Here is a 20,376-nt window from a genome sequence, read left to right as displayed (position 1 = left end):
AATAAAAATAAAAACTGTACAATCTTACCTGTGAGATAGTATTCTTAGTGATATGCTCTAGCCCACTCATAAGATAGTCGGACTAATTGGTTTTCCATAGCTACATAGGCGTAACCTCGAGCATTCAACGTTTTTTCTTCTAAACATATGAACGGTCCATCTCTGCATAAAGTAACGAACTCGGTATTGGAATATGTCTGATTCGTCGAGCATTTTCCGCATTTGTGACATCTTTCAAGGTGTCGTGCTCTCCTTTTCGCTGCGGATTTTGATTTTCCTTTACCAAATTGTAACTTATTATTTTCGCATCTGGATTCTTTTCTTACTCCGTCCAATTTACTTCTGATTAATGATACTATTTCACTTGGAAGGGTGTCATTATTACGTTTAGTGATCAAAGCGTGTAGCATTAGACCATGGTTTAGTTCACAGGAAGTCTTCATCTCGTAAAACCTAAAAAAAATAAAAATTCAGAATGGGGGGAGAAGACTAGTTCTTTAGGGTCTGCTAGGGAAAGACCATTCGGGTTCCATTTTCGAGAACTACACGAAAACAGAAAATCTAACTCTAACAGAAATACAAATTATCCTTTAAAGACTTGATTCTCCCCACACTTAGTTAGCTGTGGTGTTGAAATTGTGATTAACTTCGTTGTCAACTTCCATCAAACTATCTATGTAATGTTTAACTCTGTGACCATTAACTTTAAATTCAATCCCATTTGAATTTATCAATTCTACTGTTCCGTACGGGAAAACCCTTTTGACTATGAATGGTCCAGACCATCTTGATTTCAATTTTCCAGGAAATAGCTTGAATCGTGAATTGAAAAGAAGAACTCTATCTCCTTCTTTAAATTCTTTTGAACTTCTGATTCTTTTATCATGCCATTTCTTCGTTCTTTCTTTATAGATTAACGAATTTTCGTATGCTTCTTGTCTTAATTCTTCTAATTCATTTAGTTGACTTAATCGTAGACGTCCAGCTTCATGTAAATCAAGATTACATGTCTTCAAAGCCCAAAATGCTTTGTGTTCAATTTCTACTGGAAGATGACATGCTTTTCTGTAAACGAGTCTAAAAGGTGTGGTTCCAATTGGAGTTTTTTAGGCTGTTCTAAAAGCCCAGAGTGAATCCTCCAATTTAATGAACCATTCCTTCGGATTTGATCCTACGGTTTTCTCTAGAATACATTTTAAAGCTCGGTTGGTATTTTCAACTTGTCCACTTGTCTGTGGATGATATGCGGTGGAGATTTTATGAGTTACTCCATATCTTTTAAGAACTTTCTCAAGTTGATTATTACAAAAATGAGTACCCCGATCACTTATTAAAGCTTTCGGTGTTCCAAACCTTGCAAAAAGACGTTTTAAAAAGTTGACTACAACTCGTGCATCGTTAGTTGGGAGAGCTTGTGCTTCCGCCCATTTAGATACATAATCAATGGCTTCGAGAATGTAGAGATTATTATGAGATTTTGGAAATGGACCCATAAAGTCAATACCCCAAATGTCAAATACTTCACATACTTGAATGACATTTTGTGGCATTTCATCACGTTGACTTATTTTTCCGGCCCTTTGACATGCATCACAGGATTTGCAAAGAAGGTGTGCGTCTTTGTAAATTGTAGGCCAATAGAATCCAACATCATAAACTTTTCTTGCTGTGAGCTGAGGCCCATAATGCCCTCCTGTTGGTCCTGTGTGACAATGGTTTAAGATTTTACTAGCTTCATCTCCGAATACACATCGGCGTATTATTCCATCGGGACAACTTTTAAATAAATGTGGATCTTCCCGGAAATAGTGTTTTTTATCACTAAAGAATTTCTTTTGTTTTTGGTACGATAATCCTTTTTCAAGGAATCCACATACTAAGTGGTTTGCATAGTCTGCAAACCATGGAATTTCATTATAATCTATCTTCAATAGATATTCATCAGGAAAGTTGTCTTGTATGGCCGATTCATTTAGAACTTCTAATTCAGGATTTTCAAGACGAGAAAGATGATCAGTGGTGACATTTTCTGCTCCTCTTTTATCTCGGATTTCAATATCGAACTCTTGTAAGAGTAAGATCCAACGGATTAATCGTGGTTTGGCATCTTGTTTTGAAAATAGGTATCTAAGAGCAGAATGGTCGGTATAGACCACCGTTTTAGCTAGAACGAGATATGAACGAAATTTGTCAAAAGCAAAGACAATAGCAAGGAGTTCTTTTTCAGTAGTTGTGTAATTTGTTTGTACTCCTTGTAACGTCTTACTAGCATAATAAATAGGTTGAAATCATTTTTCAATCTTTTGTCCTAAAACGGCTCCCATTGCAAAATCACTTGCATCGCACATTAGTTCAAACGGTAGATTCCAATTTGGTGTTTTCATGATCGGCGCATTAGTGAGTTTTTCTTTAAGCATATTAAAAGATTTGATACAGTCATCTGAAAAGATGAATGGAGCATCCTTTTCTGGGAGTTTATTCATAGGAGTGGCAATTTTAGAAAAATCTTTTATGAAACGTCGGTAAAAACCGGGATGCCCTAGAAAACTCCTAACTCCTCTAACATTGGTGGGATGTGGAAGTTTAGCAATTACATCTACTTTAGCTCTATCCACTTCAATTCCTTCCTTTGAAATTTTATGACCAAGAACGATGCCTTCTTTAACCATGAAATTTCATTTTTCCCAATTAAGAACTAGATTTGATTGTTCGCATCTAATAAGCATTCGTTCAAGATTAACTAGACATGATTCAAAAGTATCACCGAAGAATGAAAAGTCATCCATGAAAACTTCCATGTATTCTTCTATCATGTCGTGAAAAATCGCCATCATGCACCTTTGAAAGGTTGCAGGGGCGTTGCAAAGTCCAAATGGCATGCGTTTGTAAGCAAAAGTACCATAAGGGCACGTGAATGTGGTTTTCTCTTGATCCTCGGGTGCTATTGGAATTTGAAAATATCCAAAAAAACCATCAAGAAAACAATAGTAACTATTTCCGGCTAATCTTTCCAACATTTGATCAATAAAAGGTAAGGGAAAGTGATCTTTTCTGGTGGTGTCATTTAATTTTCTATAATCAATACAAACACGCCATCCTATTACAGTCCTAGTAGGAATAAGCTCATTTTTCTCATTTGTAATGACAGTCATGCCACCCTTCTTAGGCACGCATTGAACTGGGGTTACCCATGAACTATCAGAAATTGGATAAATCAAACCTGCATCTAGCAGTTTAATGATTTCTTTCTTAACAACATCTTGCATATTCGGATTTAGTCTTCGTTGGCGTTGCACATATGTTTTATGATCTTCTTCCATAAGGATTTTATGTGTGCAATACGAAGGACTTATTCCTTTAATATCATGAATCTTCCATGCAATAGCTGGTTTATGAGCTTTTAACACAGAAATGAGTTGAGATTTTTCATTTTCAGTAAGAGAAGACGATATTATTACAGGTAATTCAGATTCACCATGTAAATAAGCATATTCCAAATGGTTTGGAAGTGACTTTAACTCTAATGTCGGTGGTTCTTCTATCGATGATTTATATCGATATCTGTCTTCCTCTTTTAGCATTTGAATTTCTTCTGTTGTTGGTTCATATCCATTAGCCATAAGTGTAGCTAACATTTCAGTTTCATCAATTGGTTCAGTTCCTTCTCCTAAAGAACATTCTCCTGTTCCTTGTAATTCTGGAAATTCTTTTAACAATTCTGCATGTGATTCTATAATTTGAATATAATAACATGTATCATCTACAGATTGCGGTTGTTGCATTGCTCTATCAACTGAAAAGGTAACACTCTCTTCCTCTATACTTAGGTTTAGTTTCTTACCAAACACGTCTATCATTGCTTTAGCCGTGTTTAAAAATGGTCTTCCTAATATGAGAGGAACTTGAGAATCTTCTTCCATGTCTAGAACAACAAAATCTACTGGAAATACTAAAGTACCAACTTTAACTAGCATGTTTTCCATTATCCCTCTAGGATATTTTATTGATCGATCGGCTAGTTGTATACTTATTCTTGTTGGTTTCAATTCTCCAAGGTCTAGTTTAGCGTATAGTGAATACGGCATTAAATTTATACTAGCACCTAAGTCTGCTAATGCTTCTATTGAACTAAGACTACCCAGAAAACATGGAATTGTGAAACTTCCTGGATCAGATAATTTTTCTGGTATCTTATTCAACAGCACTGCAGAACAATTAGCATTCATAGTAACAGCCGAGAGTTCTTCCATTTTCTTTCTATTCGTGATTAGATCTTTCAGAAATTTAGCATATCTAGGCATTCTTGAAATCACATCAATGAAAGGAAGATTGATATTTATTTGTTTAAACATATCCAAGAATTTGGATTGCTCGGCTTCAAGTCTCTCTTTTCTCATTTTACTCGGGTAAGGAAGTGGTGGTTGGTATGGTTTAACATAAGGTTTAGTCTTAACGGTGTTATCTTCATTAACCTTTTCAACTACCGGTTCTTTTTCCTTATCTTGATCAGGTTATGGTTCTTGTGGAGTAAGAATAGCTTCATCAGAAATTACAGGTATTTCAGGTGGTTTAAGTGTAATACCACTTCTTGTGGTAATGGCTTTAGCTATTTCATTTCAGGGGTTAGCATTTGTATAACTAGGTAGACTTCCCGGTTTTCTTTCACCTATCAACCTTGCTAGGTTACTTACTTCTTGTTCCAAATTTTGAATAGAAGCTTGTTGATTTCTAAATGCTTGAGCATTTTGTTCATTGGTTTGTTTCTGAGATGTGAAAAACTGCGTTTGATATTCAACTAGCTTCGTCATCATATCTTCTAAATTCGGCTTTTTATCATCGGTTTGTGGTGGTTTGTTTTGAAAATTAGGTCTTTGCTGATTGTAAGTATTATTGGATACTTGTTGATTACTAGGACCTTGTTGGTTGTTGTATGGAACATTTCGGTTATAATTCTGGTTTTGATTGTAAATTGGTCTTGGCGGTTGATAATTATTCTGATAATTATTTCCAGGCCTTTGGTTTATGTATGAAACATTCTCTCTTTGTTCCATTGTTAGTTCAATACTGAGACAATCTTTTGTCAAATGTGGTCCTCCACACTGCTCACAACTAATTCATATTGAGTGTATATCCTTAGTCATCTTTTCCATTCGTCTCTCGACAGCATCTATCTTTGCAGAAATGGAATCTAAGTCATGGCTAGAATCAGCTCTAGCTGCTTTAGATGATCTAACGATATCTTTTTCTTGGTGCCACTCATGTGAGTGGGAATCAGTGTTATCAATAATTTTATAAGCATCAGTTTCTGTTTTCTTCATAATGGAACCACCAGCTACTATGTCTATGTCTTTCCTTGTAGTGATGTCGCATCCTTGGTAGAATATTTGTACTATTTGACAAGTGTCTAAACCGTGTTGCGGACATCCTCTCAATAACTTTTCAAATCTGGTCCACACCTCATATAGAGTTTCATTTGGCTTTTGTGTGAACGTAACAATTTCTCCTTGAAGTCTTACGGCTTTAGATGCCGGAAAGAATTGTTTAAGAAATTTTTCAACTAAAACGTCCCATGTATCAATCGCCCCTTCAGGTAACGATTCTAACCAATCTTTGGCTTCTCCCTTTAAAGTCCAGGGAAATAACATGAGATATATCTGTTCATCTTCAACTTCACTTATTTTAAATAGAGTGCAGATCCTATTAAAGGTACGAAGATGTTCATTTGGATCTTCCTTCGGCGCACCACTAAATTGGCATTGATTAGTTACCATGTATAGAATTTGTCCTTTGATTTCATAATCTGGCGCATTAATGTCAGGATGAGTAATTGTGTGACCTTGGCCAGTGCGTTTAGCTCTCATTCGGTCTTCCATACTTAGAGGTTCCAGATTTTCCATAATTGAATTTGTTGAATCTGAATCACTAGAGGATTCTGATTTAATGGTTCGTTCCTCAACAATCTCTGTTTGAATGATTGGTGGTTCCGGAGGAAAGATTAATGGTTCAGGATCTGTGAATCGTCCCTGAATATTCTCCGGATTCTCAATTGTGAGGTCGGGTTCAAAAAATGGATTATCGGAAATTTGAATTGGAGTACTTGGTCGACTGGATGAAGATTCTAAAGAAAAATCAACGGCGACAATATTTGCTAGATGTCTTGATCGAGTTACAGGTGGTGAACGTACAAAAGGTGGTGAACGTTTTGCTCGGTGTATTCATTGAATATCCTATTAGTTTTTAAAAAGAAAGAAAAATTATATAAGTTATCCAATTAATAGACTTTTCTGATTTTGCCCACGTTTCGAATAGCCAAAAGATGCAGCAGAGGGGCAGGATTCGTTTGGTCTCAATATAATTGAGTATTGTTTGGCTCCAATAACCCGGTCCACGTACAAATCCAACTATTACTACGAACCAGAAAATTTTGATGTCTATCAATTTAACCACTTAAAACAATTTTTCGTTTGAAATTTAATGAAATATTAGATAAGAAATAGAGAAAATTCTAAGTCCTAAAAACTAGAATGGCGAGAAATAAGAGAGAAAAAGAGCGCGTCGAAAAATGTCGGTGAATAAAAGATAAGAAAGTAGCGCGTCGAAACTTAAAAAGAAACTAAAATTTGTAGCGTCGTAAAATTCTAAAGCACCTAAATCTTAGTCTAAGAAAAAGCACTTAAGGGATTTTACGGCAAATCTTAAAAATCTAGAAATAAAATAACTACGGCAAAAAACTATGTCTTAAATTAAATACGAGCGAAAAAAATTTAAAAATATTACAAGAAACGATTAAAAAGGTACGAAATATAAAAAATAAAACTAAAGTTTATGAAAATATAATTTTTATAAAAATATTATTTTTATATTATTTATTTTATAAAACTATTAATTTTATAATTTATTAAAACTTAATATAACTTAAAAATACAAATTAAAATAAAACTAAAACTAATTTTATTTAATTAAAACCCTAATAATAATAAAATTTTAAACCCTAATTTCGTATTAATTGCAGTCCTAGGTTTGACCTGTCAGAAGACCTCCGCGAGTGCGGTATGGTCCAGTTCAAATGCTCCGCGAGTCGCGGAGGGTTCAATTTCAGCTCAAAAGGGGTCGATTTTTACAGGTTCAGTTTTTTTTATATTTTTATTTTTTTACTTTTTATATTATACATAAAATATAAATATAACTTAAATAAAAATTTAATTTTAAAACTAAAATAAAAATACTTATAAATATTATAAACTCTTAAAAATATAAATGTATTTTTCTTTCTTTTTGAATTTTTATATTTTTATTTTAAAACTTATATTTTTATAAAAAGAACTTAAACAAAAACTTTTATAAAAATCTTATTTTTTTTATATATAGCGTTGCGCTTTCGGTTTTTTTTCAAGGGTTCCCCGGCAGCGGCGCCAAAAATACTTGATGTTATGCGAGGCGTATATGAAATAGTGTATATTTTACTAGGAAAAACTATTAAATTCGATACAATTTTACACAAGATATTTATTTATTTATAGAATGGATATACCTAAACCTTGCTACAACACTTATAAGCAGTGTACCTAATCGTACAGTAGTGTAGTTTTTAGTAAGTCCGGTTCGTTCCACAGGGAAATCTTTAAACAAAGCTTAACGCTATATTAGTTTTAATTTATAAAAATACAAATATATATATAAGTAATATTATTATTATAAAGGGGGGGTTTTTTACCGTTTAATGACCGGTTTGTCGATTTTTAAAACTTTAGTCGCAGTTAAAACCTAATGTAAAATATTAAATAAATAAAAGACTTAATTTAAAGCGTAAAGTAAATAACGATAATGAAATTGTGAATAATAAAAGTGCGATAAAATAAAATTACGATAATTAAAAAGTGCGATAATTAAAAGTGCAATTAAATACAATGACAATAAATAAAAATGTGATAATTAGAAGTGCAATTAAATATGAAAATAAAGGAATTATGCTTATTTAAACTTCCGTAATCATGATGTTTGACGTGTTGATTTTAGTTTATTCCCATGGGTTAATTGTCCTTTGTCCTGGATTATTTAATATGTCCGTCTGGTTTTTGTCCATAACAGTCCATCAGTCATAAATATAAAGTGCGAGTGTCCTCGTCAAATTATCCTTATACCCGAAGTCAAATATTCCAACTAATTGGGAACTTAAACTGTAACAAGGTTTTAATACTTTGTTTAATAATTACACCAGGTTATAGACTGCGTGTAACCCAAGGTTTTAATACTTTGTTAACAATTACGCCAAGTGTCCTTGTACATAATTTCACCCTTGTTTTAATAAATCTATTAACTATTAATCCATTCTCGTGTCCGGTTAAATGAACGATTATTCGTACATATAAATATCCCGCCCATCGTGTCCGATCGAGTGTATATGGTTATTTATAGGTACGTCCAATTGTAAATCTTTATATTAAAATTAACAAACTATCATTTAGTTAAACAAATATAAAGCCCATTAATTGCCCATAGTCTAATTTCCACAAGTGTCGTTCTTTTGTCCAAACCCCAATTATGGTACAAAACCCAATTACCCAATTTTAGTATTTAGCCCAACATCATGATTACTTCGTTTTAAATAAGCATAATAATAACTTAGCTACGAGACATTAAATTAAAAAGGTTGAACATAACTTACAATGATTAAAAATAGCGTAGCGTTACACGGACAGAATTTCGACTTACACCCTTACAATATTCGCTAACATACCCTTATTATTAGGATTAAAAATTAAAATTAAAATTATAATATATATATATATATATATATATATATATATATATATATATATATATATATATATATATATATATATATTTTACGTATGATGAGAATGAAAAAAGTGTAAATAATCCGTCGAATTGCATGGCCTTTTATAGGCAGATTACTGTTTTTATGTGCTCCGCGAGTGCGGTGGGTTTTGCCTTTATAAGCTCCGCGAGTGCGGAGCTCTGGAATCCAGCTCACACAAGTTTGGCTCCTAGCTTGCCGACGGATTTTATTATATAAATATAATATAAATATATAATTTATATAATTAATTATATATTATATTATATTTATATACATAATTAATTTGTAACTTTCGGTCCGTTGCGTCGTACGTTGAAAGCTGGTTCATGTCTCGGTTCCGGATTTTCGAACGTCCTTTCGTATAATTTAATATCTTGTACTTTGCGTTTTGCGTCTTGTACTCTTGTAATTTTGAGACGTTTCTCATCAATAATTTGAACCACTTTGATTGTACTTTATACTTTTGAGCTTTTTGGTCGTTTGCGTCTTCAATTCGTCGAATCTGTCTTTTGTCTTCACCTTTTAATTTTTAAACAAATATTCCTTGTAAATAGGACAACTGCAACTAAAAGCTTGTCTTTCTTGAGGGATAATGCGATGAAATATATGTTCGTTTTTAGCATTATCAGCATCTTGTTAATGTCGGTTACCAGGTGTTCACCATATGAATGAATTTTATCTCTATGTATGTGATGTATATTGAAATATGAAATCTTGTGGTCTATTATTATGATTTGATAATATATAGGTTAAACCTATAACTCACCAACATTTTTGTTGACGTTTTAAGCATGTTTATTCTCAGGTGATTATTAAGAGCTTCCGCTGTTGCATACTAAAATAAGGACAAGATTTGGAGTCCATGCTTGTATGATATTATGTAAAAACTGCATTCAAGAAACTTATTTTTGATGTAATATATTCTTATTGTAAACCATTATGTAATGGTCGTGTGTAAACGGTATATTTTAGATTATCATTATTTGATAATCTACGTAATGCTTTTTAAACCTTTATCGATAAAATAAAGGTTATGGTTGTTTTAAAAATGAATGCAGTCTTTGAAAAACGTCTCATATAGAGGTCAAAACCTCGCGACGAAATCAATTAATATGGAAAGTTTATAATCAATATGAACGGGACATTTCACCCATAACCTCCATAGCTATAACCCATAATTTCCTTAGTTCTATCACGTTTGAAGCTTGTTTTGAAAGTGACACGCTCATGACCTCGTCGTAATATTTTATGTATAATATTACTAAAAATATTAAGATTAATAATAATAATAATCTTAATAATAATAATATAATAATAATAATAATAATAATAATAATAATAATAATAATAATAATAATAATAATAATAATAATAATAATAATAATAAATAAATAAATAAATAAATAAATAAATAAATACTTAGGAGTAATATGTGTAAAAAAACATGCGCAAGAAACCTGGTATTTATAGCCATAAATCCTGATTCTGATGCCCATGCGATCGCATGGGTTTTATGCCTATTTCTCATGCGATCGAATGGCCGTCAGATCCAGCTCACATATTTTTTTGTTTTCTTGTTTGTCGACATAATTAAATATAATATATATAATATATATAATTTAAATAATTAATTATATATTATATTAAATTCATGTGCATAGTTGACTTGTAATTTTCGTTCAGATGACTCGTACGTTGTCACTCGACTTATGTCCCGGTTCCGATTTCTCGAACGCATTTTCGTACGCTTAGAAAACTCGCAATTTACGTTTTGTGACTCGTACTTTTGTCAAAATATAGTCTTAAATTATCAATAAACTATATCATTCAAAGTGTATCTTAAACTTTCGAGTGTTTTGGTCATTTACTTCTATAAATCATTGTCTCGCTATTTGTTAATATATATATATATATATATATATATATATATATATATATATATATATATATATATATATATATATATATATATATATATATATATATATAATAATAACAAATCATTTTATGACCAAGTTAATATATATTTTCAACATTCATAAACACGTTTTAAATATACGTCGTAAGTTATTCATACAATTAATATTCCAACTTATCATATATATTCAAATAAATATTTAAACCAATAAGTTTAATGTACGGTATCAAAAAAATTAATACATTGTTACGTTTTCAAGTTATAGTATATATATATGTATCTATATACATATAATTGTTCGCGAATCGTCGAGAACAACTGAAAGGTATTTGAATATATGAAAATAGTTCAAAAATTTTGAGATTCAGTTTTACAGACTTTGTTTATCGTGTCGAAAATGTTACTCATACAAAGATTAAGTTTAAATTTGGTCAGAAATTTTCGGGTCATCACATTTACAAAATTAGTCCTTAGACTATGTATATTAATTATATAAATAGATCGATTGTTTTATTTATAGTTTAGTTCATTAAATTAAAGTTAGTAAGTATATGATTTTATAATTTATTAATTTTTTATTTGTATATTTAAATTATACTCATATTTTATACAAATTAATTAATATTAATTATAATTATAATAATAAATAAAAATTAATAATACATAACTTATTTAAAACAAGAAAATAAAAAGGTGGAACCTATTTTTTATATCACACAACTATCACGTCATACCATTACAAACTCCATTCCGCTATCACGCTATCACATTTGCCAGATCAGCACTATACCTCACAAAAATACCTCATCACTACTCATCATGCCCACACCATTAAAAATGTTCTTATATAATAAAAGTTATACAAGTCTAGCATTTTTCTATCACTAATATACCCATTCGAGTCAAACTTTTAACTTTGACATGACTTTAAGCATTTATTAAATTTCGTTCGAGCTAATGTTTTAATCATCTCATATTCATCTGTATATCTATCTCAAATGAATAAGGGTGCATTTGTTTATTTCTTAATTGAATATTCAGTGCGTTTTGTTTCTAATTTCGGAATGACAGATTATGCTAAATGGTTTAACATTCAGTGCTGAACCATTCAAAGCTTGAATTCTCTCTTAATCATTAAACATCTAAATTTTACTTAATTTAAATTATAACAATAACACATATTAAACAACTATAATGTAGTTTTTACTCATGTCAAAGGTTAATAAGGAATTTTTACATCATTCAGATTATTCGTTCAAAATGATTATTAAATAGGTTATTGCCATGTAGAATCGACTTTATTCAGCACCTTTGAATCATTAAAATTATAATCCATTCATCGCTTAATTATTCAGTTTATCAAACGCACACTATATCAAGTTTCCTTATTTTCTTTAACGTCAAGTTTGCTTAATTAAACATGTATACTAACAAATTCTCGAGCTATTAGAGCTCTGGTGTTGATCTTGTCGTCGAGCTAAGGAGTCGATCTCAAACATAGCCTTAGATGATCAAGTTGAGCTCGACTATTAGTTTTAGTTAATAGTCCTGCCCAACAATATCATTGTTGTTGCCATTACTACTACCTTTAATACGCACATGCAAACTTTAAAATAATATTGTCCCACTGCCAATTAATGTATTTTCTGTGCAGTTCCAATGCGACAATATTTTGTTGGCAACTAATATCTTACATCTAATTTTCCATTTAAGTCATCACACTCAAGAAAAATATCTCATAAAATTAGTGGTATATCTCTATATGTTAAAAAAACAAATCCAAACATTTGCTACTGGTAGAACATGGATCGAAAAAGCTCAAGCAACAATGCTGGCAAGCCTATCCGGTGCAGAGGTAAAGTGTCTAACCTATATATAATTCAAAACTAATCATCCTGACATAGAGCGGTCGTTAGAGTCCTGATTTTCAGAGATCTCATGATCAAATCTTACTAACATCATCTTGGGGTAAGAAACGGTCACCCTATAACCCGGTTAGGCCAGATATCTTAGAGTAAAAATACTCACCCTCTTTAGATAGTGTGAACATTTTTAGGTAGGGTTGTCGGCCTACTACGGGCACGGGCACCTGTAGTGAGTGTGTGAGACTGTCGTGCTCTGCTACCCTGTGTTAAGCAAAGTGAGTTGACTTCGTTTCAGGTCATGTTATTCAGTTTCATGGAACTAAACTTTACTTATTTACTTATGTTATTCAGTCTCATGGAACTTAACTTATTTACTTATGTTATTCAGTCTCATGGAACTAAACTTTACTTATTTACTTATTACTTATTTTATACAGTCTCAAAGTGTGTTTCTTGCAGCTGCGATTGCTAGAAAACCAGGGGAGCCACTTGTGATAGAGGAAGTGATAGTAGCACCACCAAAAACTCACGAAGTTCGAATTAAAATCATTTGCACTTCTCTTTGTCATGTTGATCTTACCTTTTGGAAATCGGAGGTTTATATTAGTCTCATCACAATTACACGCATATTAACGTTGCTGAGTTTTTCTGTTTTTTAATCTTTAATTACCATCTTTATTTCATGAAGCATCCTCCTGCTATTTTTCCCAGAATACTTGGTCATGAGGCAATGGGGTAAAACTATATAACATTTTACTACTTAACTGCTCATGTTACATCAGTTGAGTGGTATCTTTAGTTGTTTTACATATATAACAAATTCTCAATTTCTTATATTTGCAATATTTATGGACTGATATTTGTATTTTTGATTTTTAAAGGATTGTTGAGAGCGTAGGAGAAGGTGTACACGAAGTTGTTGAAGGAGACACCGTGATCCCAATTTTTTTGCCCGATTGTGGTGACTGTACTGATTGCTTGTCGAATAAAAGCAACCTCTGTTCAAAGTTCTCTTTTAGTATTTCTCCTTGGATTACTAGAGACAAAACAAGCAGGTTCACTGACATAAACGGAGAAACACTATACCACTTTATGTTTGTATCGAGTTTTAGTGAGTACACGGTGGTTGATATTGCTCATGTAACTAAAATCGATCCAGCGACACCACCAAATAGAGCTTGTCTCTTTACTTGTGGAGTAGCAGCTGGTAAACTGTGATCATTATACCTTTTTACTTTTTAGTATCATCTTTTAACAAAAGGACAGTTTTACATAGATTTTGTAATAACTACGGTTTTTAATTTTAATTGAGCTTATGAAAATGTATTAATCTATCAGGTGTGGGTGCTGTGTGGAAAAAAGCAAATGTGGAAGCTGGAACAACTGTCGCGATATTTGGACTGGGCTCAATTGGGCTAGCTGTATGATTGTGTTCTATATATGTCATTAATATATTTTTTTTTTTAATATTTGCAAATGTTACAGATGAAGGGTTCTGCAACATTGTGATTCAACAATATGTTATTGTACAAACTTGATAAGTTAAACCTGTTTTACAGGTTGCTGAAGGAGCAAGGCTATGTGGGGCTAAGAGGATCATTGGTGTTGATGCGAACGAAGACAAGTTTGAATTAGGTAATTGGTTTCTAAAAATGTATATAATTGTTTGTTTAATGTATTTATTTAACAATATGTTATTTTATGATATTAACAGGAAAGAAATTTGGAGTCACTGATTTCGTGAACTCACGCAACTGTGGGGATAAAACTGTGAGCCAGGTGACTTAACCATTCGTGTCCTGATTCATGGATGTAACTTCATGTGACATCACAAATAATAAAATTCACCTGCAAAATTATTTTTTTAGATAAGTTCAATTGTTCAAACATGTGATATATAGTGATATTTTTGGGTAAGTGAGGAAACCCTCCTATGAACGTGTACATTCGCTTCCTCATAGAATGTAAAACCTCGGGTAATCAATCCCCCCGAGCGCGAAACCTGGTACCGCGTGAATTGCGCATTATGCGCACCCTCTTGTCACACACCCTTTTTGAACAATTTGGCATAGCTAGTAATTGAACCCGGGTGGCATGCTTCATTGGTCAACTCGGTGGCCACAGGAGTGGCCACCTGCGTGGTTATATATAGTGATATTTGTGTAGCATAAATAACATAAAGTTTATTCTCGAAACAGGTAATAATTGAGATGACTGGTGGGGGTGCAGACTATTGTTTCGAGTGTGTTGGTGTAACGTCCCTGATGCAAGAAGCTTATGCTTCTTCTAGAAAGGTCAATTCATTCGTTCTTTATCTCAAATAAGTAGCCATGTTGATTATAAGTTATTCCATCATATCGAGCTGTTTTTATGCAGTAATTGAATTTGTTTTTTACATTGATTGTAAATTGTATTATTGTAATTCAGGGATGGGGGAAAACAGTTGTTTTGGGATTTGACCAGCAAGCAGAAATGTTGACCTTGAGTTCTTATGAGGTTCTTCACAGCGGAAAATCTATTACTGGATCGCTATTTGGAGGTCTCAAACCAAAAGCTGATATCCCACTTCTCATAAAACGCTACATGGACAAAGTAAGCATGTTCTGTCTCTTTAATTATTTGTCTTTGACTTTTAATATCTAACCTTGACTTCTAATAATTTTTCAATATTTTTAGGAGCTACTACTTGATGAATTCGTATCTCATGATGTAGACTTCGAAGACATCAATAAGGCTTTCGATTTGCTACTTGAAGGGAAGAGCATACGGTGTGTCATTTGGATGAACAAATGATCATGTTTTGTTGCAACAGTAGTTTTTGCACCATGAATTGGTAAATGTCAATTTTCATTACTTTAACTAAAAAGTTAAGTTCCTGATTTCATCACTTCATACAATAAACAAAGATGTGGTGACTAATAAACGGCATATATCTTCTCTCTTAATGCGTCTTCAAAAAATTTACTTGTTACTGAACTCTCGACACACTAAAACCCGAAATTATTCCTAAAAAGGGTCATATATGGGTTACTGAAAAAACAGCAAGTGCAGTGATTTATAACCATCACTGATGTCCATTTATTTTATTAAGTACTATAACATGGTACTCAAAGTTTGTGTTTTACGACACTGTAAACGCACTTGATGCACCTGTAAAGTATTCTGTTGTAGAACCTATCGTTTTCTTAGATGAGCCGAAATGCCTAAATCTATAAACTCCTTTACTAGCCGATTTAGGCACTTCCCATTCTAAAGTAGCCAATCCATTAGTACTTTTATCATCTACACTCCACTTGAAGATCAAACAAAAATCATCATCATCGTATGCCGGGACCCACTTTTCTCCCTGAAGCATCTCAACTACAGCGTACGTGCCTTCAGTCAGTAGGTCATATCGTGGGTTTGGGCTCCAAAACACTGCGCTTGGTTTATCTCCTTTACTAAAGAATCCACTTTTTGGTACGGAAATATCGTGTTTCATGTCACCAAACTTTACGCCAGGTGGCGGTGATTCGCCTGTAGGGTCCGGTAGCAGAGTCAGTTGGACGGATGAGAGATCGGGTGGTGATGGGCCTTTGGTAACTGTTTTACGTCCTTTTGCCATCGACTCTGCTAACTTGTTGAATTCTTGAATGTATGCCGATAGAGTATGAGGACCGTATAATGTTGATGCAGCCTGTAGTTTTTAAGGTCAAACAGACTTTTTTTTTTCTTTTTTGAAATGCAAGGTCTCAAGTAGCAAGTGGGGATTATCAAACTGAACAAATTTTTTTTTTTTTTTTAAATTCAAGGTCTCAAAGTGTAGCAAGTGGAGATTGTTAAACAGACCAATTATTAGCTTTTAAATATATGTTTAGTTAAGCAATATGTTACCTCATATCTTTGTTGACCGTATTCTTCAGGTGTCGAAATGTATTGTGAGTACGTGTTAGTCAGACCTGCTATTACGACATGAGTGTCATTTTTAAATTCACCGTTACTGTTACTTATGAGTGTCTGTTTCACTGCTTCTCGTAATCTTCGACCCGACATTGTTGTAAACTCTGAAAAAAAAAATCTGAAAGTTTAGTTTGTTACGATCTGATAGATCTAGATTTTGAGAAAAAGAATGGGAAAACCTCCAGGAACCGATAGTAGGATTAGGTTCCCTATTCTCAGGATTTGTAGTGGAACAATTGCGGGCTGAAATTAAACAAATTAAATCCATTTAAATTTCGAAATTGACCATAAAAAATGATCAAGATTTTTTTTTAAATAGTCAAGATTACCGCCCAGGCGTAAGGAAAGAACATTTCTCCGGTCGATAACAGAACCGGCTTTGGCTTTTGGCAGTTGACTTGATAATCGCTTGGTTTTTTTAGATGATCTCTTACTCGTTTCCAGAATTCATTAATCTACGATTGTAAAAGTCTTGATCAAACATCAGGAAAAGATACTTATTTTACAACGCTCTTTATTATACAACGCAATTCTGACCTTTTTATCACCTTGTTGGAACCCAAAAGCACCAGGACCATCAGTGGTTCCTGCAGCAAAACCGGGCCCTAAGCCTGCAGGACATGTTTTTGCAGTCTTGTTACCGGCTAACTTCACTTCAATATTAGTGAAGTTTAAGTAAACATGACGATAGTCGATTTTTCCTGTTAATTGTTCCTTGGCTGACATGAACAAATCAACTGCTTTTAAATATTGTCTCTCCCCTATGATTTTAGTACTCTTTATTTCATCTGGGTACCTGTTGAGTGTTGGTTTTTCTCGTGTTATTGAGTTCGTCGCAAAAATAACTGACATAATAAAGAGGGAAACTTACCCGGGACCACGTCCGATACAAAGTTGGTCGTTCCCATTGCAGGAGGAGTGAATAGAAGAACCGCAAGGTAAACCAGTATCAGTGCAAAATGCTCCCAACACATTAGGACTTGCATCTCCTACATTTGATTGACAAAATGCTCCAACAAACCGAGACCCATCATTCTTCCTCACCTTAAACCCTTGACTCGACGTTTGATTACAAGGTTGACCTCCCGTAGCTTTGATGGTCAATGCCTTCGCTATCAAGGTATGGATATTGGTTTTATCTGTTACAGGTAACGGTTAAAAAGATTAACTCGATCACTAAAGATCATAGTCAACCATCCCAAGATAGGCAGGTCTGATTTCCTTATAAGAGGTCTGAAGTTCAAACCTCACTAACAGTATATCTGGGATGTTGGAGTATAATCGGTTAAGGTATGCAAGTCATGTCCTACACACGAAAAGGAGTGAACCAAACGTATGTATATACGCTTCTGAGAACCTCCCTCTATCACCAATTGGTTTTAGAGTAATATGGAACTCATGAGCTTATATGTTGTACATGTTGGTGGACCTGAAATGATCCTATACGCGGTATTAGAGTCGGAGCAGCATGGATTAACCGATTAACGGGGTGATTGTTGAAGTATAATCGGTTAAAGTGTGCAAGTCGTCATGTCATGAGCTTATATGTCGTACATGTTGGTGGACCATAATCGATCCTACACGATAATGTTAGGATTAATCGGTTTTAATCAGTCTAGATATTGAAGGATGAATTGATCAAGTTGACCACCGAATGTTGAGGTCAAGTGGGATGAGAAATTCAAAGGCATGTTGCTGGAAATTAGGTAGTGGCTAGTGGGTAGTTGCTAGTATGTAGGTATTACTTGTTGTACGTTTGCTATAATTTTTTTTTTGAACGGCGATTTTTTGGCATCAGTAGATCATTTCTTTCAACGACCCTCATCATTTGCACGTAGCACACACATTCGGGCGGAAACCTGAACCCGATCGACGGTACCCGAGAACACATCCATTCGGGCAGTGTTCCTGAGTAGAGGTCCGTGAACGAATCCGGTAAAACCTCCCTATAGGATCCTATTTAATAGTCATGTTTAAGTTGATTAAAAATGCAGAGAAAGTTAACAATGTAGTCTTCTATGTATTTGGTTTCTGTTTAATATATTGAGTGTATTGCATGAATGTTCTAATAGGGGAGGTCACAGAAAAGGGTTAGAAACGGTTGCAAGATAACCCAGTTATATCGCTATTACAAGTAACATTTAAAAAGATTAACTCGGTCACTAAAGATCCTAGTCAACCATCCAAAGATAGGCTGGTGGTTAGAGCCCGATTTTCAAACCTTATCGGCAGCGTATTTTGGGTGGCCAGTGAAAAGGGTAAAAAACGGTCATAGGATAACTGGTTACGCTACGTACATCTGAGTAAGAAATATTCCCCTCTTGAATAGGAAACATCCATTTTCCCGTTTACCAAAAATCATTGTCAAAATGTGTATATGCTACGTTTGTGCGTACCTTGTGCATCAAAAGTTGTCGAGTTTGTGCTTATGGAAGTAAACCAATCTTCAAAGAACCTAGCAGCAGCACCCTTATTGTCACCACTAATAAGTGTGTTGTTGTTGCTCATAGATGTTCCATGAGTCGCAAACCATGTGAAAGCTCCTATGCTTTTCTGACTTTTACCATCAACGAAGTTCAGAAGCGTCATTAGGGTATCAACATCTCGTGCATATCGTTCCCTCTCATCTCGAGGGTTACACAAATATGCAGTTGGGCTTCGGTTTACTCCTGCATTGTCCAAATCCCCTACAAAACAAATGAATCCCTCATTAAACACTGTTGACAATTTAAAATATAAGCGCCTAAAAAACCTTTTGCGATATATGTTCACCATGGCCAAAATTCTTGACAAGTGAATTCATCACAAAATGACTATTTTCTAAAATATGATCAAGTTACCAAGATCGGCTTGGTACAACAATCAGAGCATAATGTACAAACGCACCTGAACTGATGAAAATGGAACCAGATTTGAGATTCTGATGAGCTTGAAGAATGCTCATTTCGATAGCTGTAACAATAGCATCAAAAGACTGATGAACGAAACCAAGTGACGTCACAGAGTACAACACATATTGCATATACCCTCCCGGACCAGCATGAGTATGCGTTCCACTTATAGCTATATTATCTTCATTGTATATGTTCCCAAATCTACAATAAACAGATGGACATGATACTTTAGTGACGTAACAAATTACTGTATATTTTTTTACCTTACCAGCAACATATCTTGGGCTGGCTAGGGAATACCTTATCCGTTACTCGTTCATTTTAGTTTACTTTAGTGAATTTGACATATTTAATAGCATGATAGAATTATGAATAGAATATAATTGATTGTGACAATTTGGTGACGTCATACCTTTTTGATAGTCTCTCGAGTACTTTGATTGTGACAAGTTGAGACGCCATTCCAGCGTCGAGATTCACAAAGGCAATCCTCGGCCCATTTTGGCTCTCGGCTACAATGAAGGCTCGTGCTCTTAGTCGAAAATGTATGCCTGCTGTGTTTTGATCAAAATTTCCGTACCCCATCATGTTAACACCAGCAGCTGGTCCAGTACTGTCATAGCTTCCAACTCCGATCAAGTAATCGGAGGTAGCGCAAAACAGGAAAAAATGTATGAGTAGAGTAACAAGTAAGAAAATAAAACTAATTGGATACATGGCTTTGGAATTTTTGGATTTTTTTTTGGATGAAATTGTATAATAGATTACACATTTATATAAATATGAGTTTTTATAATATAATATGTCCTAGTGTTTCATAGTTTGAAACGAATTGAATATGTTAGGATTGATCGAGGTCTATGTTTTGTCTTATGATTGCGAGTATATTTTCACATTACGGCTCGGTTGGATTATTTATCCACGAATATAATTAAACCG

The 20,376-nt window shown here is 33.7% G+C and overlaps 2 protein-coding genes across 7 annotated transcripts; one reads left to right on the top strand and one right to left on the bottom strand.

Annotated features, from left to right (window-relative positions):
- The first annotated feature begins 12,441 nt into the window (after positions 1-12,441).
- Positions 12,442-15,488, top strand: LOC139893781 (alcohol dehydrogenase-like 7). 6 transcript variants are annotated; one of them, XM_071876968.1, is made up of 11 exons: positions 12,602-12,707; positions 12,781-12,879; positions 13,064-13,200; positions 13,316-13,339; positions 13,486-13,811; positions 13,943-14,025; positions 14,164-14,239; positions 14,319-14,383; positions 14,803-14,898; positions 15,032-15,196; positions 15,281-15,488. In XM_071876968.1, exons 3-11 carry the CDS (start codon positions 13,172-13,174, stop codon positions 15,395-15,397), a joined length of 981 nt encoding a protein of 326 aa, XP_071733069.1. In that variant the 5' UTR covers positions 12,602-12,707; positions 12,781-12,879; positions 13,064-13,171; the 3' UTR covers positions 15,398-15,488. The 6 variants fall into 6 exon arrangements, with proteins under 6 accessions (XP_071733068.1, XP_071733067.1, XP_071733070.1 ...); XM_071876967.1 differs by lacking the exons at positions 12,602-12,707; positions 12,781-12,879 and adding an exon at positions 12,442-12,594; XM_071876966.1 differs by lacking the exons at positions 12,602-12,707; positions 12,781-12,879 and adding an exon at positions 12,442-12,594 and having other exon boundaries at positions 13,293-13,339.
- A 237-nt stretch (positions 15,489-15,725) lies between these two features.
- Positions 15,726-20,040, bottom strand: LOC139893779 (neutral ceramidase 2-like). Its single transcript, XM_071876965.1, has 9 exons — positions 19,850-20,040; positions 19,430-19,638; positions 18,928-19,230; positions 17,415-17,682; positions 17,081-17,339; positions 16,873-16,998; positions 16,723-16,786; positions 16,478-16,647; positions 15,726-16,280 (listed from the first exon to the last, which is right to left on the bottom strand). The coding sequence occupies exons 1-9, from the start codon at positions 20,023-20,025 to the stop codon at positions 15,726-15,728; spliced, it is 2,130 nt and encodes a 709-aa protein (XP_071733066.1). The 5' UTR covers positions 20,026-20,040.
- Between the last annotated feature and the right edge of the window lie 336 nt (positions 20,041-20,376).

The sequence above is a fragment of the Rutidosis leptorrhynchoides genome, chromosome 2, assembly GCF_046630445.1.
Source record: "Rutidosis leptorrhynchoides isolate AG116_Rl617_1_P2 chromosome 2, CSIRO_AGI_Rlap_v1, whole genome shotgun sequence".
Taxonomy (NCBI): Eukaryota; Viridiplantae; Streptophyta; class Magnoliopsida; order Asterales; family Asteraceae; genus Rutidosis; species Rutidosis leptorrhynchoides.
The sequence above is the reverse complement of the archived record's forward strand: the minus strand, read 5'-3'. Positions and strand labels throughout refer to the sequence as shown.

Coding starts and splice junctions, on each gene's coding strand:
- LOC139893781 (XM_071876966.1), top strand. CDS start 12,543: ATGGATCGAAAAAGCTCAAGCAACAATGCTGGCAAGCCTATCCGGTGC. Junction 13,201..13,292: donor TTACCTTTTGGAAATCGGAG/GTTTATATTAGT, acceptor TATTTCATGAAG/CATCCTCCTGCTATTTTTCC. Junction 14,384..14,802: donor GGGATAAAACTGTGAGCCAG/GTGACTTAACCA, acceptor TTCTCGAAACAG/GTAATAATTGAGATGACTGG.
- LOC139893779 (XM_071876965.1), bottom strand. CDS start 20,025: ATGATGGGGTACGGAAATTTTGATCAAAACACAGCAGGCATACATTTT. Junction 17,340..17,414: donor TGTATCGGACGTGGTCCCGG/GTAAGTTTCCCT, acceptor AACACTCAACAG/GTACCCAGATGAAATAAAGA. Junction 16,281..16,477: donor ACGGTCAACAAAGATATGAG/GTAACATATTGC, acceptor TAAAAACTACAG/GCTGCATCAACATTATACGG.